The sequence below is a fragment of the Alosa sapidissima genome, chromosome 4 (genome assembly GCF_018492685.1).
Source record: "Alosa sapidissima isolate fAloSap1 chromosome 4, fAloSap1.pri, whole genome shotgun sequence".
In the NCBI taxonomy this organism is placed as follows: Eukaryota; Metazoa; Chordata; class Actinopteri; order Clupeiformes; family Clupeidae; genus Alosa; species Alosa sapidissima.
Window position 1 is genome coordinate 25,993,004 of NC_055960.1, and position 23,575 is coordinate 26,016,578.

Sequence of the window (23,575 nt, forward strand, 5' to 3'; positions counted from 1 at the left end):
TACTCCTGCGGACTAATCATCATTTTATTATTTTTTTTATTATTGTGAATGGAGAAGGTCTCTGAAGTACCATGATCTATAGAACTTGCGTCATTAGACAGTATTTATGTGTGTTCTGCTGAGAGTAGTCTAGGTGGTAGGGCTTTGATTAAAAGTAACCCAATTTTCCTATTTTAAATGACAAGTCATGCGAATAATTGTAGTTTTGCGCTCCATTTTCTAACAGCATTTCTGGCACCATCTTAGGTACATAGACATATTACGTACATAGACACCGAAACTATAATAAGACGTCAGATATCATAATACGAAAAATAAGTCAGACTAAAAACGAAAATGTTGTTTACCCTATTACGTCCTCGTTTCAACTTTTGACTTCCCTTCTATGAAAGCATCCTTTTGGTTAAATTCTCAGCTCACTCATTCATTTTCATGAAACATAAGCACACAAAAAACGAGCGATGTTGAATTGGCGATCGATCACACACGCCTTGAAAGCTTGAGTCAAACAAAATTCTCCGAACTGCTGCAATTACTTCAGTTAGCACACATGATATTTTGGCCACCTGCCAAATGTATTGGAATCGGTTCACAATGTGGCGTGTGTGCGAGCGCGCGCGCGCGCGAGCAATGCAACGAATCAGCAGAACTGTTCAATATTACTGCAGAATACGTAGCAGTGTGTGGTATCTATGAAGGCACGTTGTCTGAAATCTTCACATCACATGGCTTCAAATACATCGAGTAAACGTGCGCACCACAATGGCCAACTCCTTTCAACATAACTGACAAGTCATTCAACAAAATCCATTTTCTCAAGTTGTTTTCTCTACAAACTTATGATACTATGCACGCCTGCCAATGTTGGATAATCAACATGTTGTCGAGTCTGAAAGATAAGCCAAGTTCCACATAGTGCATCGATTTACTGATTCTATAGAAGCTTACGAAATGTCGCTCAAAGTCAAAGCCACTCGGTGGGAACATGCTTCTATCCATGTTTCCAGCAAATTAATATCACCAAGGGCCAATCTGAAAGAGATCATGATTCGCGCATTGCTCACTGCGGCATCAGTATCTGCATAGTGAGCCAAACTGTACCAAGAAGACGACCGCCTCAACTTCTCAAAAACTGCTTGTTCTGAGCAGTGCTGCCTATCGCAAGCGCATTCAGAAGTGTTCACTTTTGCTCCACGTGCGCGCCCATTTGGGGTTTGCCTTGCGTTTTGCAATCTGATTGGACACACCTCCACAACGGCCACGCCCACATCATCCCAGTTCCATCAGTGGGCGGGCTTCGTTTGCGTGCGCGCTATGATTGGGTGGACACGCTACGCAACATCTTTTCGGTGGGTCCAAACTCGGCTTGAGGCTTGCTGTATAAAAACGGTGCTTGTGCCGCTGGAGAAGATGAGCTTGGTCCTCCACCCATACAGTTCAGCTCAAGCATTCTATGACTTTGAATTTGAGAATAATGCTGCAACAAGCTCTCAAAGTGTCCGGTAGAAGTGCATCTCCTCTCCTCAAATGGATGGAACGGTGCGTTGAGGGCATCTCCGTCGGATGCGCCAAGCATAATGATCATCATCAGTTGAGAACGCTAGAAGAGATGCCGGGACCATCGCTGTTCAGCTTCGCATGGGATCTTTTCGGGAAGCGGGGACTGTCTCGTCTTCACGAATTACAGGTAGGTTTCATGCATCCCCCACCGGCGTCAGATAACTTTACACACACATGTCAAGCATATGCTGTCAGCAAAGCATGGTATTGAGAGACTCATCGGTTCGAGAAAAGTTAAACATTAATCATATTTAACGTCATATAACAACAGTGGCGAGATAATCCCAATTAGATCAATTTAACATGATGGTAGTGTTTTTTACTCTGTGTGCATCAGTGTGTGTGTGTGTGTGTGTGTGCATGTGTGTGTGCATATTATGGTTTTGGGAGTTTTGGGAGAATGTAATGCCTTGCAATCCATACTTTGCAGCTCATTGCAATACCAACACTTGGCTTAGCATGTTATCTCAGTATTACGTCACATGGCCCCGGCTTGCCTGGTGGCTGAGTTTTGCTGTGTGTATGATTGCACGATTATCCATGATTATGAGTCAGACCCATAACCCCTGGAAAGACTGACGTGAGTTAGCCTAGATTCAGTGTGACTCTCTCTGAGTGTTGACACAGTGCTGCCACTTCTATCCACTGTTCACCACATCACACTTATTGATGCAGGGTCCTCCTGCATGCTTGACTTGGTGCATTACTGCATTGTCCTTTTTGCCTGACGTGACCCTTTGACCTTGCATCACCAGCTTGATGGACGCAAGCGCTATGGTCCGATGTGGAAGGCGAGCTTTGGTCCGATCCTGACAGTGCATGTGGCGGAACCGGAGCTGATTGAGCAGGTTCTGAGGCAGGAGGGCCAGCACCCCATGAGATCGGACCTTTCATCCTGGAAGGATTACCGGAACCTCCGGGGCCACGGCTATGGGCTCCTGACTGCGTGAGTACAGCTTACACACACACACACACATTCTTTCTCTCTCTCTCTCTCTCTCTCCGTCTCTCTCTCTCTCTCTCACACACACACACACATACACACATACACACACAAAGACAGGCACACACTCACTCATACACACACACTCTGACAGGACACGTAGTATTGACCTTTGGTAACCAGATATTTGATGACACACCCTTGCTCCCAAAAGAGCTTTGACCTCTCAACTCAACATTGTCCATCAAACAAGACAGGAAGACAGAGAGAGAGAGAGAAAAGTAGCATATTTCTCTGTATTTGTATGTCTGCATCACATGCATTGGTAAAGGGTTATTGGGTCATTTCCTGTAAACTTCCTATGTTTATTGCCTCTGGCAGTCTCTGCATGCTCCCTCTCCTACACACTGTATATGAGTGTGATGTGTAATTTGTAACTCTCCAGAATACTATCAGTGCATGTAGTCATGCTTTACTCTCCAAGTTTTTGGGAATACACACTGATGGTTACTTATGGGAGCAGGAAGGGATGAGCCATATCATGTGCCATTGTACACACACACACACACACACACACACACACACACACACACACACACACACACACACACACACACACACTTAAACAACACACAAACACATTGACTGACACACAAACACAGACCTGACCTTACGTGTGTATGTGTGTGACAGGCATGTGTGTGTGTGTGTGTGTGTGTGTGTGTGTGTGTGTGTGTGTGTGTGTGTCATGCGCACAGAAATGCAGAACATGGAAAATGGCCTCCAAGCATATGCTACCCTTTTTTTTATATCCAGTCTCTTGCCAGTTTTTTTTTCACTACTGCTAAGCTTATCTTCATGCATGTATCCTGTGGTGTTGCAGACGGGGGGGGGGGGGGGGGGGGGGGTAAATGTGTGTATGTGTGTGTGTGTGAGCCTGTGCATGTATTTGCCTGTATGCATGACTCATACCAGGCACGTCACAGGGTTTTTGACGTCAGAGAGTGACGTGCCAGCTGCAACCAGACAATGAGCGTTATCAGACAAGACAGATGAGCACGGCAGCATCAGACACTCAATCAAGGAAGTCAGGGAACAAGAGACACTCCAGCTCGCACATCATGCCCATTATTCATTTATGCCCATTAACTTCATCTATTCTAGTAAGTTGAAAGTTAATTGAGCGCAGATGCTACATTGCAGTACGTGAGCAGTCAGTGGGAACAGCTGGGAGACAGACAGACCAATTTTGCTCCCTTACAATTGACAGACAGACTACAACAATTTAATTTAAAAAAGCAGAACAAAAACAACAGCGAAGACGTAAAACATGAATGAATGAGGAATGTTGACATTTCGCTGGAAGAAAGGTGTGGGTGTAGGACTTGTTTTCCCACAAATACAGAAACAGAAACAGCATGCACGCAGTATGTCAGGAAACAGGTTTTAAATAATTTTTATGCTGTTTACAAAAAAAGTGCATAATAGGTATAACAAAACAGTTTTTGTGGGATGGGGTGCTAATAAAATTAATCATGCTTCAAATCTTCATGACCTTCATCATCATCAATGTGACGTAAAACAAATTGCACACCCAAAGTCCAATTGTCATTGTTCCATTGTTTAACTGTAGTGCTTGACTTCAAATGTTTCATTTAGGTTATTCATAGTAATTCATAGCTGTCACTTAAAGACACTTTTTAATGACATTTTTTCTCTCTCTCTCCGTGTAGGGAGGGGGAAGAGTGGCAATCCGTGCGCAGCCTCCTAGGGAAGCACATGCTCCGGCCTAAAGCTGTGGAGACCTATGATGGCACCTTGAATGGCGTCGTCACTGAACTTGTCAACAAACTGCACACACGCCGTCAACAGAACCCACGAGGCATCATCAGTGACATTTCAGCCGAATTCTACCGCTTCGGTCTCGAGGGTAAGAGTGGTCAATGTCTGTCTTGTGATCACCATGGGTCTGCTTCTACATCCAGTAGTCTCCAAGTCATTCAGTAAAGCTTTTGTCTCTACTATTAGATATTAACATTTATTAAAATATCATTAGATGATAAAAAAAGTTTTAAAAGATCATTAGAAGATAGAGGCAATCAAAGAGCAATACAAGGCCACAAAGAGAACAGCACATGATGTATTCAACAAATGTACAAACACTTTGTGACACCTCTCTCTCTCCCATCCTCTCTCTCTCCTTCTTGTCTTTCTCCTCCTCTCGCTGTCTTTCTCTTTCCCTCTCTCCAGGTATTTCCTCTGTGCTATTTAACTCCAGGTTAGGCTGCTTGGAGGCTGTTGTCCCCATGGAGACAGAACGCTTCATCCAGTCCATCAACACCATGTTTGTTATGACCCTGCTCACCATGGCGATGCCTAGATGGATGCACCAGCTTTTCCCCAAACCGTGGGACACCTTCTGCCAGTGCTGGGACTATATGTTTAAATTTGGTGAGCCCTGGCTAGCACATCATAAACAGATTTAATTGCCAATACTTACACCTTTGTTATGCCAGGTCGCCTAAGCTCAAGCAACAGCTTCATCAGCTATTTCAAAAATGTGATTTCTCAGATTGCATGTAGCTTAGCAGAGGTCTGATTAGTCCGTATGTTGTAATCCTAGTGGTGACCGTTAACGTTTGAATAACAGAAATCCTTTTCTTTGATCCAATCGCAGCCAAAGGGCACATTGACCAGCGGCTGGAGAAGGAGGCTGAGAAGGTGGCACGAGGAGAGGAGATCGAGGGGCGGTACCTCACCTACTTCCTGTCACGAGCCGGCGTGCCAATGAAGTCTGTCTACAGCAATGTGACTGAGCTGCTGCTGGCTGGAGTGGACACGGTAAGGCATCTTCGTATTCATCCTCACAAGGCAAATATACTTTATTCATCCCGGAGGAAATTTTAGAGGGTTTGAAGGTTTGAATCAGAATCCAGTTGTATTAGTGACATAGTGTTGATGAGATGGTCATGCTGTTCTAAAACCAGATGATCTTTCTTGTCTGATCGTGCCACCTCTTGTCTCCTTTGTCTCAGATCTCCAGCACTTTGTCCTGGTCCCTTTACGAGCTGTCCCGCCACCCCGACGTGCAGGAGTCCCTGAGGGTGGAGGTCCAGTCCGTGCTGGGCGACAAACTCGTCCCTGGAGCGGCAGACGTGGCCCGCATGCCTCTGATGAAAGCAGTGGTGAAGGAGGTGCTGAGGTGTGCAACACTCATTTGTATTCATGTCTCTGTTTTTATATACTATATAGGACAGGGTAATACACACTACACATTTTGTATTCATTCACATCTGGCAGTTTTGAAACATTAGACGATTAGGTGCTATCATGAAGCCATTAGGACAAGGAGAAGTTCTGAGGCAAAGAATTCTGGAGCAAAATCCTATTCCCTTTACGAGTGAACATTCAAAATATTTTCTATTTATTTTCTTCATTCCATATTCATGGAATTCCTGTCAGCGTGACTGATTTATCAGATTATAAAATATTAGGTTAGGTAACTTCATAAAGTAAGGATCTAAAGTGTCAGCACTCCATATTTCCATATGTGTTCTTTCCTTTGATACTACATTGTTTGTTTTTGTTTTTAGGCTCTATCCTGTCATTCCAGCTAATGCAAGAGTTATTACTGGCCGTGACATTAAAGTTGGAGGCTACCTCATCCCCAAAAATGTAAGATCTACTTATCTTTTGTCATTTACCAACATTGAGCACTGACTGAATTGTAAGGTTCATAGTGTAAAATAATATACTTTAACTGATGCTCATAGTTGTCTCATAGACGATTGGACAGAAATAGGTGTAGATTTAGAAAAGTGCAGACTTGGCACAGATTGGAATGACAATAAATAGTGCACACAGAGAGCTTTGCAGGTGTTATTTTAGTCTGTATCAACTCATTGCATTTACATTCCTAGAAAGTTAGTTTGTGTAATGTCCCACATTGGGTTGGTACAACCTCATTGGCTAATCAGACATCGTGAAGCCAACCCTTCCAGTGTCAGTGCAGTATAATGGAACGTATGGCCTGTGTTTCCCCTCACCAGACCTTGATCACCCTTTGCCACTTTGCCACGTCGCGGGACCCTGCTCAGTTCCCAGATCCAGACTCCTTCGTGCCTCAGCGCTGGCTGACCAGAGATGAGGGGCACCATCCGTATGCCTCTGTGCCCTTTGGGGTGGGCAAGCGCAGCTGCATTGGCCGCCGCATCGCGGAGCTTGAGTTGTATCTGGCTATTGCACGGGTAGGTGTGTGTGTATGTGTGTGTGTGTGTGTGTGTGTGTGCATGTGCTCCCGCTCCTTATTTTTAAAGCCCAGTGTTGCTACTGGAGTTGTTATCTCTATATTAACACGTCCATCATGTGTTTTTGCTTTCAGATTGTAACCCATTTCGATGTGAAGCCTGACCCAGAAGGCGGTGCTGTCCGACCCATGACCCGAACACTGCTGGTACCGGAAAGCGAGATCAACCTGCAGTTCGTGGAGCGATGAGGCCCACTCTGCACTTCCGGAACTTCCCAGAAAAGAGAACACTGCATCCTTGCACAAACCCCAGGGCCAAAGGGGACCGCCATGCCTTAGGTTGCCTGGTGCCCAGGTCTGCAGGGGAGATGAGCCCTGGTAGACCTGTTACCATAGCAACATGAGCAGGGGGTTTGGGGGGTGCCCATAGCATAAGATTCCAGTTCCAGAATGTGCTGTGACACTGAGAGAACCCCAGCACAGAGCTGCTTCTTCAGGCCGAGGAGCCAACGGACATAGTAGAGACATTACAGCATGCATGGCTCCCCACTTCCTGTTTTCCCTCTCTTGTGGAAGTTACTTACTGTTGGTGTGTTGGTATAGGCTGATGTCATCACAGCTACAGCTGAGTGTGGTTAATGTAGTGGCTGGTTGGTCAAAATCTAAATTGGTAGAGGGAAGAGGCCAGTGGGGCCATCCTGGCTATTCTCAGGGGAGTTGCTCTACAGTGGAGCACTGCGCCAAAATGTCTATGTGAAGGAAAGTGATGAACAAAAAGTGCTGTGATGACATGACACATTTAAAGAAACGGACATGTATCATTGTAGATGATACAACATGGCAGTGTCTTCACAGTACTTTGCTTAATCTCCATTTAAAAACTGTAGTTTTCTGGTGACAGGAAAAACTTGACTGCCCAACAACTTGAAGACCAGAATGTAATACTTGAAAAAAAAAAAGAATATCCAAAATGACCCGAATGTAATACTTTAAAAAAAAGAATATCCAAAAGTCACCTGAAATCCTAGCTTCTGAACTTCTGTAGCTGTGCTTCTTTAACTTTAAAACTCAAAAGTCAAGAGTCAAGTCTGTCTATAAAATGTAGGGCCGTAGGTAAAATTTTAATGGTGCTTTTTTTTCAAATTATGAACATCTGTAACAGCGTGCATGTACTGGTTGATTTTCTGGTGTCTTTACATGTGTAGTAGGCTACTCACATAGACAGACAGTGAGTCATAGAACATTGACATTGTTCACTGTAGATATCAAGAAACATTCTGATTCAGATACATTCAGGACAGTGAATTGAGCGACATTCACTACGTTGGTGCTACTGCTATATTGCTTATGGACCCTTTCAACAATAAAAACAAAAACAATGCTTGAACGTTCTATTTGGGCCCCAATCTACTTCCTCTGCATTAAGATAACATATGGAATGTTAAAAAGGAAGTCTTGTGGGGCCAACTATGATGCTGATAATGGAACTCTCTTGAAAGGGTCCATATTGCTTATAAACTGGTGCTAAAATAGACTGCAGGCCATTCAATGATATATTATGGTGCTACTATCTGAAACATCAGGGCAATTGTGCAGAAATTCAGAAATATCACACACAGTTTTCAACCCTACAGAAATGGACCACTAATACAATGTCTTCCTTCATTGTGTGAACTTTTAGATTCCCTAGATTGCTCTAACAATATCAAACTTGAAATGTTTGTATTAAATGTAGACCAAACATTTTTGCATTACACTGTGACCACATAGGCATTATATCCCTCATTTACATTATATCCCTCCTTGAGAACCGTTATTACAGCAATAGTGCCCTACAGTATATGCCACACAGATTAAAACACTGCATAACTCACATTGTTTGTAATGTATCATACAGTATGTGTCCCCACAATACAGTGTGTTATACATTGGTAAAGTTATATATTTATTATCTTTTGTACTAATGATAAAAAAAGAACAATCACTCTGGACTTGCTGGTTTTCTTTTCTGAGAAAATGAATATCTGTTCTGTGCACCCCCTCCCTTTTCCCAGATGGTGTAACCCAATTTCTGGTTGGTCTGCTCCTGCCTGTCGTTCAAACAGATGAACTAATATTTAGACATGCGCTCCAGCAGAATTTCGCAGAACACCACTGCTGAGTAGTGCGGTTCTCGTTGGGAGCAGTCTGCTGAATCATGAGGCCGTCCAGAGTTTCTGGCCAAGAGGATTTCCAGCCAACTATTTGCATCACACATTCATTCAACCCCTCCTCCCCCTTCCTCTCCTCTCCCCTCCAAAATCATACACTAACGCGTATGTGTGTGTGTGCATGTGACTTGTGGATATATTGTAAATGTATGTGTGCGTGTGTGCATGCATGCTTGAACGTGCATGCGTATATTTAAGATTTAAGAGAGGTAAAAGGTATCTGTTGTGGAATGATTACCTGTTTTTCTACCCATAATGATCTTTAGCTGACTAAATATTTTTTTCATGTCTCCAAGTATTATAATAAGCCTGCATGTGTCCATATGTAGGCTATGTGGTAATCTAATGTACAATTAATTTAGATCGCAATTCTACTTCAGCACATCATATGATATACATTCACTCTATTAATGCATATTCTTGATAGTGTGAACCTTAACAAATATCGTTGTGGACTCTTTCACATAGGCTACTTTGAAATCTGATCCGCTATCTGATCAGTGTTTCTTGCTCCATCTTGTGGCCTAAATATAGAAAGCACTGGTCAGTCAAGGCAGAGGATCAGGACAGGATCCTGGGCTGGACCTACAAATCACAACGACTTGATGTCCTGAAATGGACATCAAAAAAACTATGTCATAACAACAACTATATCAAAATATATAGGCCTAGACCTGAAAAAATATCTATGTCAAATTCAGATAGCCTATTGAATCATACTAATTTAATGTATCCAAAATCTCTGTGAGAGATCCGTCACTGCCACAAGTTCACTGAATTGTTGCTATATTGAAAGCTGCCGTTATGCCACTTGGTGTGTGAATTGAAACATTTAATGAAAAATGCACTAACACTTAGGCTACTAAAAGAAGCAAGCACACTTGTGTAGCCTACTGGTCAGCTGTTAAACTTGTCGCATGAATGTGACGTCAACCCAGTCAGCTAAGCAAATGGTGCTACACGTGCACATTTAGTAAACATTCAGCTTATTCGTAACCTACAGTTCATTTCACATATCGATATATAAACACTTTCATTGAAAGGCTTTGCACGTTCATGTCAGACCCCATAACAGTTTGCCGACCGCTTTCGCCATTCAAAAGCCTATAGCATACTGCTATGAACGAAGATCAAGAAAACATCTTCCCTGTTGATGACGATTTATTCGATGAAACATTTTCAGCGGATTGTGTCTATACATTTTGTGGCGAGGAGTTCAAAATCAATCAGGCTTTTAGCGCCAACTTGGGGGTGGCTGCTCCAGTGTGGGATGCTGTAAGTATATAATATTACATGTTTCTTTTAAGTTCTGAAGAATTCTGTTCTGAGTTGTCAAGTTATCTAATGTTTTTGTTTTAGGCTCTCCATTTATGTCGCTTCTTTGAAGAGAAGCGCTTTCCTTTGAAGGGAAAGAAGATAATCGAGTTAGGTGCTGGAACTGGTATTGTGGGAAACTTGGCAGCACGGTTAGGTAAATCATCCCTCGAGTTCCTCATACTGATCTGATCTTTGAACTGTATTATCACGTTCATCCAGTAGGGGGCATAACTACACTATTGTGTGGTAGCCTATCACTTATAAATCATACAGTTAGGAAAGAAATATGTTGAATAATACACATAGATCAAGGGTTTTGAGAGCTTTGGAGTTCTTAGAGAATAAGAATGTATTGCCTGGATTCTTGTTCAAATGCTATAAAGGAAGGTTTGGAACTAGAACATTTCATTTTGTGAATATGTGCTTTAGCTAGTATTAAATTAGGTTGATAATATAGAATTGGTTGGATTTAGATGTCGGGTATGAAAAGAAGCCAAACAATACATCTTTAAGAGATAGAGAGGAGAAAGAGAAATCAAAGATAATATATTCAGAAACTATTGTATGCTGTATAACTCCTGGTAATGTTCGCTAACGTTCACACACTGTATATATATAGCCTACTTTATCGTTACTACACACCTTGTATTTTGTACCATTTCCAATTGCACTTTGCATTATACTATTTTTCAAAAACTACTCCTCTTTCTGATCAGTCTGACACAAGACTTTCATATACATCCTACATGAATGCTGCATGTAGCCTACCTGCCAGATATTTGTCTACAATGGGAAGCGTTTGGAAATATGGTCAAGAGTTGTAAATTATGTTTCTATAATAGGTCTCTCTTTTTCCTCCACAGGAGCTGATGTAACAATCACAGATTTGCCACTTGCTGTCCCACAACTCCAGAGCAATGTCTCTGCCAACACACCTTCAGGGGGCTGGCCCTCTGTCGAGCCCACTGTGGTCCCTCTGTCCTGGGGTCAGGATCAGAAGAACTTCCCCTCAGACTGGGACCTGGTGCTAGGTGCAGACATCGTCTACCTGTCTGACACTTACCCACTTCTCTTAGAGACTCTCACTCACCTGTGCGAGGATGGAGCGGTGGTGTACCTGTCATCCAAGATGCGCAAGGAGCATGGAACTCCCTGTTTTTATGACGATGACCTGCCTCAGAAATTCCAAGTTGAGTTGGTGCAACGTGACCAAGAGCAGAACATAAATATTTACCGGGCCACACTGAGAGATGTATGACCGCTTGCATCAGTGTTCAAAAAGATTCCTCCATGTTTCCTATCTAAGGTTTCAAAGATGAACCACAACTGAACATACACATTTATAATACCTTAACCAAAGTTACACATTTTTTACACTTTGGAATAACAGCGCATATAGTGGTAAATTGGATTTTTTTTTTAATTGTAGTGCTTGATACAGACATACATACAGCGGAAGCAAATCCATTGAGTCCATCATTTTCATGTTGAACCATTCAGTGACAAGTTTACTTTTTAAGCTTTGACAATGACATTTATGTTTAATTACTACACATTTTTGCCTTTTTCTTTGTTTTTACATGTGTTTAACATCATTGTTGAAATTAAGAGTTTATAGAGTATATGGTGCTTCACGATTTTGTCATAAACAAAATATCTTTCAACTTCAAATGGTATGTTTTTAATTGACTGAAAAGTGCAATGAGACATGAATAAACAGTACAGCCGGTGGTTCCGTCCAAAGGCAAATATTTTTTTTGTCCACACAGACAGATTTTGCTATCAGTGGCACCCTGGTTGCTAAACGAGTGCATCCTTTCATCGTTTTTTTCCTCCTGCTCTGTGCTGATGCACTGAATTTCTGTTCAGAAAGAAAAGCCTGTTTGTTCCGCTGGGGAGTTTCAAAGAAAGCGAGAGCAGCCCCCCCTCCCCATGCACTACCGCTCAGAGGAGAAAACAACAGATCCCTATCTACAGTCAAACTGTGTGCTCTCTCCTCCAATATGATTATTAATGCAAGCAGTACACACTTATGAGAGTGACAGAGGTCCTATATACATATACCTCTATTCAGATACTTTTCAGAGTTCATCATTGGGATATTAACACAACACTAAAATATTGGACAAATTGGCCCGTTATATTCTAACATAAAGTTCTGTTAAGCGTGTCTGTGTGTGTCATATTTTCTGAATGTGAATGCGAGGCCTGCTTTAAAACATGGCTTATTTGTTGGCTCCCACAAATGTCAAGTAAATTGGAACTCAAATATTCTTAGTGTAAATCATTTTTGTTCTCAGACTTACCATGTGCACTATGTACATACCCTTTTTATTCACAACTATTTCCTTTGTAATTCCATTGGTTAAGTCATTTGCCCAATAAACTCATTGGAGACACATTGGCTTTGTTGCTTCAACAATTGACTTCAAAATATGCTGAGCACAGCATTTGCTGCTTTTTTTTCTGCTGTGTCACATTGGTGTGGGTTGCCTGGTGAGTGTGTGTGTGTGTGTGTGTGGGGTGTGGGGTGTGGGGGGGGCGTGCACACGTCTGTGTGAGCTTCTGTGTATCCAGATTCAGTGCATGTCACCAGGTCAACACAATAGATGTGACATCTCTCTGTCTCTCTCCCTCTCTCTCTCTCTCTCTCTCTCTCTCTCTCATCCACACACTTACACACATTCTGCAGTCCTATCACTCAAAAGAGACCTATAGCGACATGAAGGGCGGCAGTTACTTCATAGACTTAATTAAAGAGTTCTTTGGAGAATCTGAACGTAAACAAACTACCCTAGGGGGCCTTGGACATTAATGTGGGGGAGAGGCTGCCAGAGAGGGAGGCCAAGAACACAAGGGGCGGAGAAGCCATCACAAACACTCACTTTTTAAACCAAGTTGCCAGCTTAGTTTGGAGAGTTGCACACAGTCTGGTGGATAAGAGCTCCCTATATCTGCAAAATCACCTCAGAGGTGGGTATGATTTTTCTGTTTAGTGTTGATATCATTATAAGGCAAAATGAAAAAAAAAAGTAAAAACTTTACATATTTTAGAATGTCTTCATAAATAAGAACTGATAGTCATTGTGTTGATGTAATTTAAATTATTTTATGGAACAAATTGTGTTTTGGATGGATTTTACAGGTGAAAGATAGAAGTCAGTTAAGGATATTTAAAACTGTGTTAAACTTGATTATTTGCTATTAGAAAAAAGTAAAACAGGGAAGTTTCTAAGATCACTTCCCTGTGTTTACAATTGTAATTGAGAGTCTAAATGGGAAATACATATCATTGTGAGTTTAACATGTGAGCGCTTCTGTGTGCCTTATGTAAGTATAATACACTTATAACATGTTGTATGTAGCCAACAGTATCAACAGTAATAAGTTGGTGGTTGTAGAGTTTGATCTTTGGGTTTAAAACTTAACAGATGGCATTCTGGACAGGGACTCAGGGACAGGCAACCCAACATGGCAAATTTGGAACTGTTCCAGGACGATACTTTTCACAACCGTAAGTTGTCAAGCTCAATTTTTTTTGTTTACCTGATAATTTAAATAAGAGCTGAAATGGGTTATGACTGCATAGTAATGCATTGATGCTATATTCAGCATTATATTTAAACTTACTAATTTGTCTGATATCTGCTTAGCACAATATAACCTGATTTTCAATAGACAGATAAAACTACAGTGTCAACAGAGATATGAATACCTTTTTTTCCTCCTGATAGCTATCAAGAAAAGAGGCATGCTGCAGATTATCATCAGTACTTATATGAGCAGCCCGAGCGTGTGTGTGAACCCAGCTACTGGACAATGCCAGGATCCCGGACAGGAGGGGTGCTGCAGGACTACAGCAACTGGGCAGAGCAAGGAACTTCTCACCAGTTCCCCTTCACCCTAGAGAGCCAAGCTCGGCGACAGGGACTTGGAGAACAGACCGTACCAGAGAGATTAGAGAGGGATTGGCTGTCTAGAGATGTGTACAGAGCACAGAGGGAGAGGCAGGAGAGAGAACGTGAGAGGGAGAGGGAGAGGGAGAGAGCGATGCAGAGGGAGAGAGAGAGATGGGAGTCCCTCTCTCATTCCCAAAAACCCGTACACTACCGGAAAGAGGGTGCCAAGAGAAGCCTCAGCAGCAGCAGTTACCGGGAGTTGGAGGCCTGGGCCGCCCGCTACTGCCACTCTCTCCCCAGGAGGAAGCGGCTCGAGGCAGGCCTGTGGGGCGCAGCTCAGGGTGCAAGGACAAGCCAACCGGCCCGGGAGTGGCCAGCAAGCAGTTACGGAGGTGAAACATACCAAAGACCCATGACCAGCGTGACAGGATTACCTTATGAGACAAGAGAATATAGGCACTGGGAGAGACCGGATGCCCACCAGCCTCCTCCATACAAGGCTCCTCCGGGACTCCCAGATCCCGAAAAGACATCCGGGGTGAATGTGAAGGAAAACCTCCAGAAAAGGATATTCAGTTACCCACCTTGCTACATTCCGCCGCCTCCATACGGCCCTTCACAAAATGGAAGCCCATCGGCAATGCTGCCGCAGCACCCACCTATTCGGCCCCAAGTGACTAAAGAAAACATGGCAATAGCGGACCCTGTTTGGGAACAACAGTTCAGAGGCAGACAGAACTATTGCACCTTGCCAGTCATGAGAAGGCATGAGCACACTGTGCAACCCCAACTGCAGAGGAACAGCGTGGAGGACATGGAGCAGACGAAATGGAGAAGAAGAACTGAGAGCCACCTGGCGTATGATAGCAGCGGACACCAAGATCCACCTACGCTAAGATCATGGGACAGCACAGCTGGCACCAGTAGACCACCCCCCCAACTCTCTGAGATGTATGCTCCGCCACAAAGCCAAACACTGCCTCAGCTCACAGAGGCCTCAGCTGGGATACCTCCAGACATTCTGGTGAACACCAGAACCAAGGTGAAGAAAAGACGAGGAGGAGAAACCATTTTTTGCTTGGTGTCACGCATGGGTAGCCTAGCAGGCTTGTCCAGTTCCCCAGAGGACCCGCTGAAAGCCCAGTCTTTGCCCTTGTATGCCGTCACACCCCTCCCTGGTGTGGCTGAGGGGGTTCAGACACACAAGAACCCACAGGGGTCAGGGGAGAGCCAAATCACACCACAGCTACCAGACGAAGTTGACATGGGAATAGCTGCCCCTGACCATCTACCCAGCTCCTTTACGTCCAGTGTGCCCTCTCACACACCTGTTTACAGGACAGACAGCGACCCGAAACCAAAACTGAGAAGGGACCAGCACTGGGTGGATGACGAAAAAGCAGCCGCGCATCGAGAGGAACTGCTTAGGGCCATCCAGAAATGTGGCTCAAAGCTTCCAGGTGGGAGGAGGAATTTCAATAGCCTACCAATCAGAAGTAGGAGCTCAGAGGCTTCCTCAAAAGAATGCACCAACCCGGCATCATCATCATCGCCCCAAACCCGACAGGCAGACACGCCACCACAGAGTGAGACGTCAGTTAAGTTCCCTTTGTGGAGAGAACCAAAGGCACCTTGCCAATCAAAATGCACTACCGAGCAAAAGGATGACACAGCTAAAGATGGCATAGGCGCTTCCTGCAAGCTAGACCCAAATGACAAAGCAAATAATGAAGAATTAAAGCAAAATAAAGTCAAAAATGATTTGACCTCAGATGACGGCAATGGCATTTTAGTCATTGATGCAACCTGTGTTGTTGTCAGAGTAGAGTTCATCTTCCCGCCTAAAAAGGAACATGTTAAGTATGTTTCCTCAATGCCTTGCAGTCCATCTGAGGCTGAGCATGAATCTGCTACAAATGACAATTTGGTCCAAGACCCCAAGCCTGTTAGCCATGGCCTTCCAGTTCTAGAGCATAATGATGTAGCTGAGAGTTCTCCACCACCTAATGATGATGATACACTCAGAAAAGGGCTATGGAATTCTCAAAACCAAAATGAGGCATGTAAGGGTACTCAATCTGAGCTTGAGACATCCGATACAAACTTACCCAAAGATTTGACAGATCAGATTGAAAAAAGGCAGTCTCTGGATTCAGAACCAGCACCATCTCTACCAATCAGTCCAGAAAAAGAATCATTGGAGGAAAGGGCAATCAGAATTCTGGCAATTCCATGTTTAGAATCAAGCAGTCAGGAATCTTCTAATAAGGTAGAAACGGAAGGTGCACTGTCATGGAAACCTGATACAAAACAAGAAGAATGTTCTGACTGCCCCATGGAGGGTTTGCCAGCAACTCTGGACACTGATGAACATGATTCTGAAGCAATCTTTCAGGAGCAAAATGAGGCGACTATAGTGGCTTCACTTACAACCGAAATGAATGACTGCAGTGACTTCACTATTCATCAACCACTTCATAGTGATGAGCATGAAGAAGAAGGCATTAATTGTTCCAGTGATACAAAAAACAACACCCTTGAAGAAATAGATGTTCCAAACAGAACCTCCCCTGACCTCACTCCTCAAGATAGCCTGGAGTTAGAGGATCAGTTGACTGAAGAGTCTTTGGTACCCTCTGTAACCATGTGTCTAAGCTCAGCTCAGAACAACTCTGATTGTCAGCCACAATTACTTTCTAACTCTTCCTCATCATCAACACCCAGATCTAACACTCCCTGTGATTACCTGCTTGAATCAGTCCCAGAAGCCCCCTCTGACTCCCCTCCGCCTCCACCTATTACAGATCCTGAATGTCTTTCAGAAACAGACCTGCTCTCAACCTCTGATGAAACTGGTCCATTGGTGACCCCTGCCTCTCCCACAGAATATCCTGACTGTAGATTTCCCTCCCCACCCCCGACTCCCTCTGTGCCCCTCTCACCCTCTGTATCCCCTCTACCCCACCCAACCCTTCCTCCCCCACCCCCTCTTTCTCCTCCACCTCTGCTTCTGACTCCTCCGCCTCCATCAAACTCCTCCACCACCTGCTCTGTCACTCCACCACTCTCCATCTCACCTCCTCCCTCAAGCCCGCCTCCTGCTCTCTCTGTTTCTCCTCCAGCTGGCTCAAGCTCTTCCCAACCTCCCTGTCATTCTCCCACATCTCCCGCTGTGACTCCATCCCCTCCCTCAAGTCCACCTCCCAAGCGTCCTGGATCTCTGGACACAGAGGCCCTCACTAAAACGGCTGCCCCTGTGCCATCGGAACCATCTCCTCTCAGAGAGGAGCTGCAGTACCCAAAGTCTCTCTGGGATGCCGTGCACCGCATCCGAAAGCACACCGCACCAGACTCAGAAAATGAGGAGGAGGAAGTGGTAGAATTATGGGAAAATCCAGAGAGTATTTGTTCGGATGTCACAGCTTTAGGCCTGGATGAAGACTCACTGTTAGAGCATGACGCTTGGACAGTTAGACAGGATGATGTGGGATCGTTTAGTTTGGTGGCACAGAGTGAGAAAGACAGCAAAAGGTCTACAGAAGAAGATACATTATCTGTCAGCAGCTCTGATAGCCATGCCTCTAGAGACACAGTCATCATGGGAGAGGGAGAGGACAGACTGTCGGAGACAGAGGCAGAGGAACAAAGTGCGGAGGATTTGATAACCCATCAAGACCAGACTGAGAGTAAGAGTGAAGAAGACGAGGCTGAAGGTGTCACTGAAGCTTCACCCACAGACATCACTGGAGACTGGAGAAATGGTGAAATAGAGCCACAGGCAACCATTTTGTCCAACGGAAATGAGGGCAACATGGAGTGCACCCAAATTCATACCACTGATTATGAAGAACTGGGTGACCATACTGATGCGAGAGAGTCTCTTTGTCATTCAGAAGGGGAGAGGGGCCAACCAGAGGATTTAACTGAATCAGAAAAGAGCCTTGCCACTGATGATGCACAGGAAGACATAGGTGATAATTGTACTGAGGACAGAATGGTGACTGAGCCAAATAACAGAATATAGTAAATAGTGTGGAAGTAATTTCAGGAGTCTCATATTGCAAATGGCTGGAAACAGCTTTTATAACACTACCAGAGCTAGCTAACTAATATATAGTAATTGAAGTGTATGAAATGTATGCACAAGGTAGCTATGACCAAAATAAAATATTTGGTGTAGAATATTCTATTTCAATAATGTTTGGCTTCATTTTTTAAAAGTCATTATAATACAAAACAGTGAACAGTGGACTTGAATAGGGACTCGCATGCTTTTAACAGGAGAATACGTTAAAAAGCACATATTTGCAGTGTTTTGTAATACACCTGACCTGTTCTTGTTCATGTTTCTTTGCTGTGTATAATAACACTTGTCATCAGAATATAATATTTATGTAAGATCTATGAGCAATTTTAAATAAAATAGAGCTGTCATCTGTCATAAATAGCCCATCATGCATGTGCATTTATTCTCCCTTCTTCAAGGGGAGACACTCTCGATAAGTTAATATTACAACTGAACTGATACATCTTGTGTAAGCATGTTTTCAATACCAAACACAATCGTCTGACCTTTTATTTAATCTTCATGTGCAGAATCCACCTTCAAACGTATGATCCTTCTTTTACCGTCTATGAATGGATCCCCTGCAATTGCAATCACAAACCACTAGAGGTCAACGAATCCTTTTTAGTTGAAAACCCATGGCGGTAACCAGGATTATCACTAGATGCCGACTGTATTCGCTTGCGATTAGTTTGTAAAATGTATTTCGAAAGATTGATATTATTTTTGATAAGCATTAATTTCTATATGTACATTTAATCAAATATTACATGCACATGGGGTTGACTAATTCTGTAGCCTACAGTAAAATAATCATGCGAGCCTGAATTAAAGTCAAGACTTCCGGGTCCTTAACTTTGACATCAAATGGAGGCGTGGTTTTAATGGAAAATGTGTCATGTCTTCGGCACTTTACTAGCTAACGTTCCCTATCTTGTGTCATGGACATTTTTCTCGAGTATGCCTAACTACAACAGTTGCCCCAAACTAACAGCTATATATGCGCATAAGTGACGCTCAGGTAAGTGTCTTGTTTCACTATGTTTACTGTGATCACGCTTTCTTTTCCACATTGATCCTTGCAATATGTATCACTAACTAGCTAGCTTCTAGCAATAAGTGCCGCTAACCTGCCTTTCCACGGTCAAAGCTTGGTGGCCAGATTTGTGTATGTATGGCAGTTAACGTTTGATATACAAGACCCAATGTAACACTGTTGTACAACCGACATCTCGCCACATTAGCTAATTTTGACGTAAGATCACCAGGCAGCTCCCCCGTAACGTTAGGTCATGCTTGTTAGCTGGCTAGCTTACCTGCGAGATTAATGGCCCTGCTAGGCAGTGGGTCTGTTAACTTTGATCCAAAGAGAGAGTAGCTAACGATACATTCAGTGAGCTTACCCTGTCAGACAATGTCTTATGAGAATAGTAAAGGGTATGTTAACGAGAACTGATGGGGTAGGCGCTGAATCATTTGCCGACAAGGTTAGAGAGTGCCATGTGAAAAAGTTCAGGACACGTAATAACGTTACTTATCAAACCAGAGGCAGTGTAGAGTACTTATATATTTAGTCATCCACCTATACACACGGTTGTTAGGATTGCATTTGCCTGATTTAGAAACTTTTCCACCTTCGTGTTCTAGCAACAAAAAACTGAATGTATAGAAAAAAATGAATGTGGTGCTGGAGCTGCTAGTACCCTATAATTATGTGTGTCGTATTCCTGGTAATAATAGTAACAATAATAAATAGGTGTGCCTTAGTATTTTGGTTTGAACATTAGTGTGCCTTAATTAGACCTTAAACGATTGAGATCTTCTGGCCTAGGTAGCAGCAGGTCTGGGAGGATTTTCCTTTTCAGAATTGGTAGTAGGCCTATCTTTTCTACACATTGTTTTGTTGTTTTTGCATGCTTCCACTTTCATCAAAATATACATTTGTTGCTTAGACTGAATAACGTGTTGTAAGATTAAATAGAGGCATATCTGTGCTTGCCAGAGCCCATTGATTTACATTAAGTCATTATGCATCAGATTTTGTGGTTAATGTTCCAGACTGGGAAGCCAGCATACTGTAGGTTTTTCCACGTTTTTTAAAATCTCAAGGACTTTGCCTCCCCCACTCCCCCCAGACACACATCCACTCTGCCAATTTTGATAAAAGCCTTGAGCTGTGATGAGAAATGTGACATGTTGAAAGGCATTGGTGCATTTGCTGATCAATCTTTCTACTCTGTGACATTTTGGCATGCTTCTCTGAAACAATTTGCATTGTCTGCCTGCCATCTGACCTTAATGCCCCTTTTATTCAGTCTGCTGTCATAGACTGGAAAACTGAGCTGATGTGGTGTGTTTTGGGATAGCTGCAGGGGACAGACGTAACTTTTGGTTACTCTTGAGTTAATGTGTGTTGAGTGTGTGGGTTGACACAGTGGTCACTTGGATCACTGATGTAGTTTTGTTGTTATGCAGCTATTTGCCACATGACACACACAAATAAGAGGTAAAGAAATGGTACTGTGACATTTAGCCTTGTGCATGATTCTCCTTTAAAAGTTGTCTGAAGATGTATGAATAGACATATAAATGAAAAAGCGAATGTGTACCTGATTAATCTTACATTTGAACAAATAATTATGTTAATAAACTATGTCAGTATGAAAAATACCTGAACTCAGATTTTGGTGGGCTGGGTACGCTTATCCTACCTGATGTGGTGAATTGAATTGAATTTGGTGAATGTGTACATGATGTGGTGAATTGAATTGAATGTGGTAAATGTGTATTTAATGTGGTGTATTGCCCTGATGTGGTCAATATTGTGCTGAGTTCGTTGTTGATGCTGGGTGTGTTCACAAGGCTAATGTGTGTTCCGTTATGTGCAATATGGAGATAATAGTGTGCTGGAATTCACAGATTAGTGAAGAAACTTGGCTTCAGCGTGATCAGACTGATTGCATATCCTCTAACCCCCCATCCCGCCCCTTACCCTCCTTTCCCGCCCTAAGAGTTCAACTGACTCGTCTTATTCTGTCTCATTCTTCTACTCATTGGAGTCTCTGTCTTCTACTCATTGTAGTTTTTTTTTTTTTTCTGTTACACTTTCGTGTGTGTGTGTGTGTGTGTGTGTGTGTGTCTATCTGTCTGTCTCTCCCTCATCTCAAATCTCTCTGTTTCTTTAACTCCCTCTTTCTTTCTCTCTCTTTCTCATTTTCTCCCAGGGTGTCTGTCTGCAGTTTAAGTCATGTGACTGACTCTTAAGCTATCCTTTGCTCCATACATTCCTGCTCTCTTTGGCACCCCTGGGCTGGCCTATAAGTCTCCTCATGACTAGACTCTCTCACAATTAATCCTCAGTTTCCAGACACCTGTAATCATGCCATTACTTTGAATAAGAGCTCTCAAAAGTGAGGATTTGCAACCCTGATATTAGTAAATGCTGTAATTTCTGTTTATGTGTTTAAATGAGTTTCAGTGCTACTCTCTTGTTTGTGTTATAGCTGAATTTCACTGAAACTGTTTTGAGTCTTTTGGGAAGTGAAAACCGAAAAGGAAGAAGGAACTTGCTTTAGTCCCCTCGTAGTAGGCTAACCAAAACACATTTGAGGTAAACCTCCCTTAGACAGCATTTTTTAAAATAAGTGAACTTCACTCAGCATATTTTTATGCTTTGTCACAAGCCTTTTTCACATTTGCTGCTGATTTATTATGAAAGTTTTCTGCTTGGCTAATAGCGCTGTCTGTGCATCCATGTTAGCTCTGGTTGCTATGGATTTGGTTATGGTTATTATGGTTATGGTATTTTGCAGACACTTTTGTCCAAAGTCAGTCAGAGTATGAACATTACATAAATTAAAAATAATAGTTTAAAATACAGTTGAAAAAGCCTAAAATAAGCACAATAGTAATAATAACAACAATTTTGATAACAATATCAACAGTGAAAATAATGACTTTTCATAACAACACCATAAACGTACAACCCTAACTCTGTAAGAGAATTAATTGATTAAGTGTATAGTAAACAGATGAGTCTTCACTTCTTGAAAGTCTCAAAGCTATCACAATAACGCAGAACACTTAGGCAACTCATTCCACAAATGAGGAACCACAGAGGAAAAGAGTCTTGACTGTGACGTTCATCAGAGGACCGCAGTGGGTGGGGGGTTTATAGCTGGATCCATCTTCTGAGGCAGCAGTTCCCAAACTTTTTTTCCCGCGTACCACCACCTACATCCTGACTTGGGTCACGTTCCCCCCACCGCTCGACACATAAAAAACGTAACACATTCTATTGACACATTCCAGGCATCATGTTTAATTAGCCGCCCTACATGATAACAGATAACAAAATCAAAATGTAAACTGGTCTATGAGCTCTCACACTAAAAAATCAGAGTGGAAAACAACATTATGAAACACAAAGAACAAAGAAAATATAGGCTTAAGATTTAAAAAAAATCATTATTAACACCTTTCCGACATTGCCTTTTTCATACACGGACCACAGTTTGGGAATCCCTGTTCTGATGGAAGAAATATAGGCCAAATAAAGACAAAAACCTAATTGGACTTCTTGGTCCTTATCAAAGCAGATATCTGTAGCCCCCTGTCTTGAACCACATGCTCAATATGGTGTTTGGCAACATGTGTCTGAACATGTGTCTTTGTGTGGTCTGTGGCAACGGCTAGTGATCTCAGGCAAAATCTCGCTGAGACATGTAGGCCTAAACCAGTCATGCGTATCTATTGGTAATGTCATCAGTATTATTAGGGTTTTGTAGATAGTTGCTAACCATAACTTTGTGGGAAATGTCATAATTCTGAAACTTGCAGGCCTAATGGAAATCTAAGGTCAGGTACCATGAAAAATGATCTCATCGTTGATTGAATGTAGGCAGCTTTTGTCACTGAAGTTATGAAATTAAGGCCCTTTGCTTAGTTATTTCAGGAAGAACCTACAATGTTTCAGGACCCTCATGACCTCTTAAGTTTAGTGGACATTCAACATTTTTCGTTTACATCTTATCTGTTGATGGGCGATGTGATACAGATGTGCTTATTTGTTTACTTATTTAGTTTTCTTTTGGGCATTAAGATCAGCGCGGTGTGAAGGTTAGTTCTGTGATTTGACACCTCTAGGGGGCTAACAGGAATTGGGTCATGGTTTCTGGCACCCAGCCACCATTTTGTTTCCTGCTGCGGTGAAAAGTGGGAGGGGATTTGAACGAACCTAAACACTGGTTGGCTGACATGGGGAGGGCGAAGTGCAGGTTGGCCAGGCTTTGCCATCTTTTCTGCTCTTGCTGCCTTTCCCCCTTTGATTCACTT

General features: G+C 42.8%; 2 protein-coding genes across 2 annotated transcripts; both read left to right on the plus strand.

Moving 5' to 3' along the window:
- Nucleotides 1-1,436: 1,436 nt before the first annotated feature.
- On the plus strand, nt 1,437-8,721 carry LOC121707698 (25-hydroxyvitamin D-1 alpha hydroxylase, mitochondrial). The gene is made up of 9 exons (XM_042090429.1): nt 1,437-1,687; nt 2,316-2,506; nt 4,237-4,433; nt 4,754-4,954; nt 5,181-5,344; nt 5,539-5,705; nt 6,097-6,178; nt 6,553-6,750; nt 6,885-8,721. The coding sequence occupies exons 1-9, from the start codon at nt 1,454-1,456 to the stop codon at nt 6,996-6,998; spliced, it is 1,548 nt and encodes a 515-aa protein (XP_041946363.1). The 5' UTR covers nt 1,437-1,453; the 3' UTR covers nt 6,999-8,721.
- A 1,147-nt stretch (nt 8,722-9,868) lies between these two features.
- LOC121707699 (EEF1A lysine methyltransferase 3-like) lies at nt 9,869-12,677 on the plus strand. Its single transcript, XM_042090430.1, has 3 exons — nt 9,869-10,234; nt 10,319-10,430; nt 11,140-12,677. The coding sequence occupies exons 1-3, from the start codon at nt 10,079-10,081 to the stop codon at nt 11,532-11,534; spliced, it is 663 nt and encodes a 220-aa protein (XP_041946364.1). The 5' UTR covers nt 9,869-10,078; the 3' UTR covers nt 11,535-12,677.
- Nucleotides 12,678-23,575: the final 10,898 nt, after the last annotated feature.

Excerpts from the sequence above, each read along its gene's own strand:
- LOC121707698 (XM_042090429.1), top strand. The coding sequence starts at position 1,454 with ATGACTTTGAATTTGAGAATAATGCTGCAACAAGCTCTCAAAGTGTCC. Across the intron at positions 4,955-5,180 it reads GGACTATATGTTTAAATTTG|CCAAAGGGCACATTGACCAG; the intron begins GTGAGCCCTGGC and ends ATCCAATCGCAG. Across the intron at positions 6,751-6,884 it reads TGTATCTGGCTATTGCACGG|ATTGTAACCCATTTCGATGT; the intron begins GTAGGTGTGTGT and ends TTTTGCTTTCAG.
- LOC121707699 (XM_042090430.1), top strand. The coding sequence starts at position 10,079 with ATGAACGAAGATCAAGAAAACATCTTCCCTGTTGATGACGATTTATTC. Across the intron at positions 10,235-10,318 it reads CTGCTCCAGTGTGGGATGCT|GCTCTCCATTTATGTCGCTT; the intron begins GTAAGTATATAA and ends TTTTTGTTTTAG. Across the intron at positions 10,431-11,139 it reads AAACTTGGCAGCACGGTTAG|GAGCTGATGTAACAATCACA; the intron begins GTAAATCATCCC and ends TTTCCTCCACAG.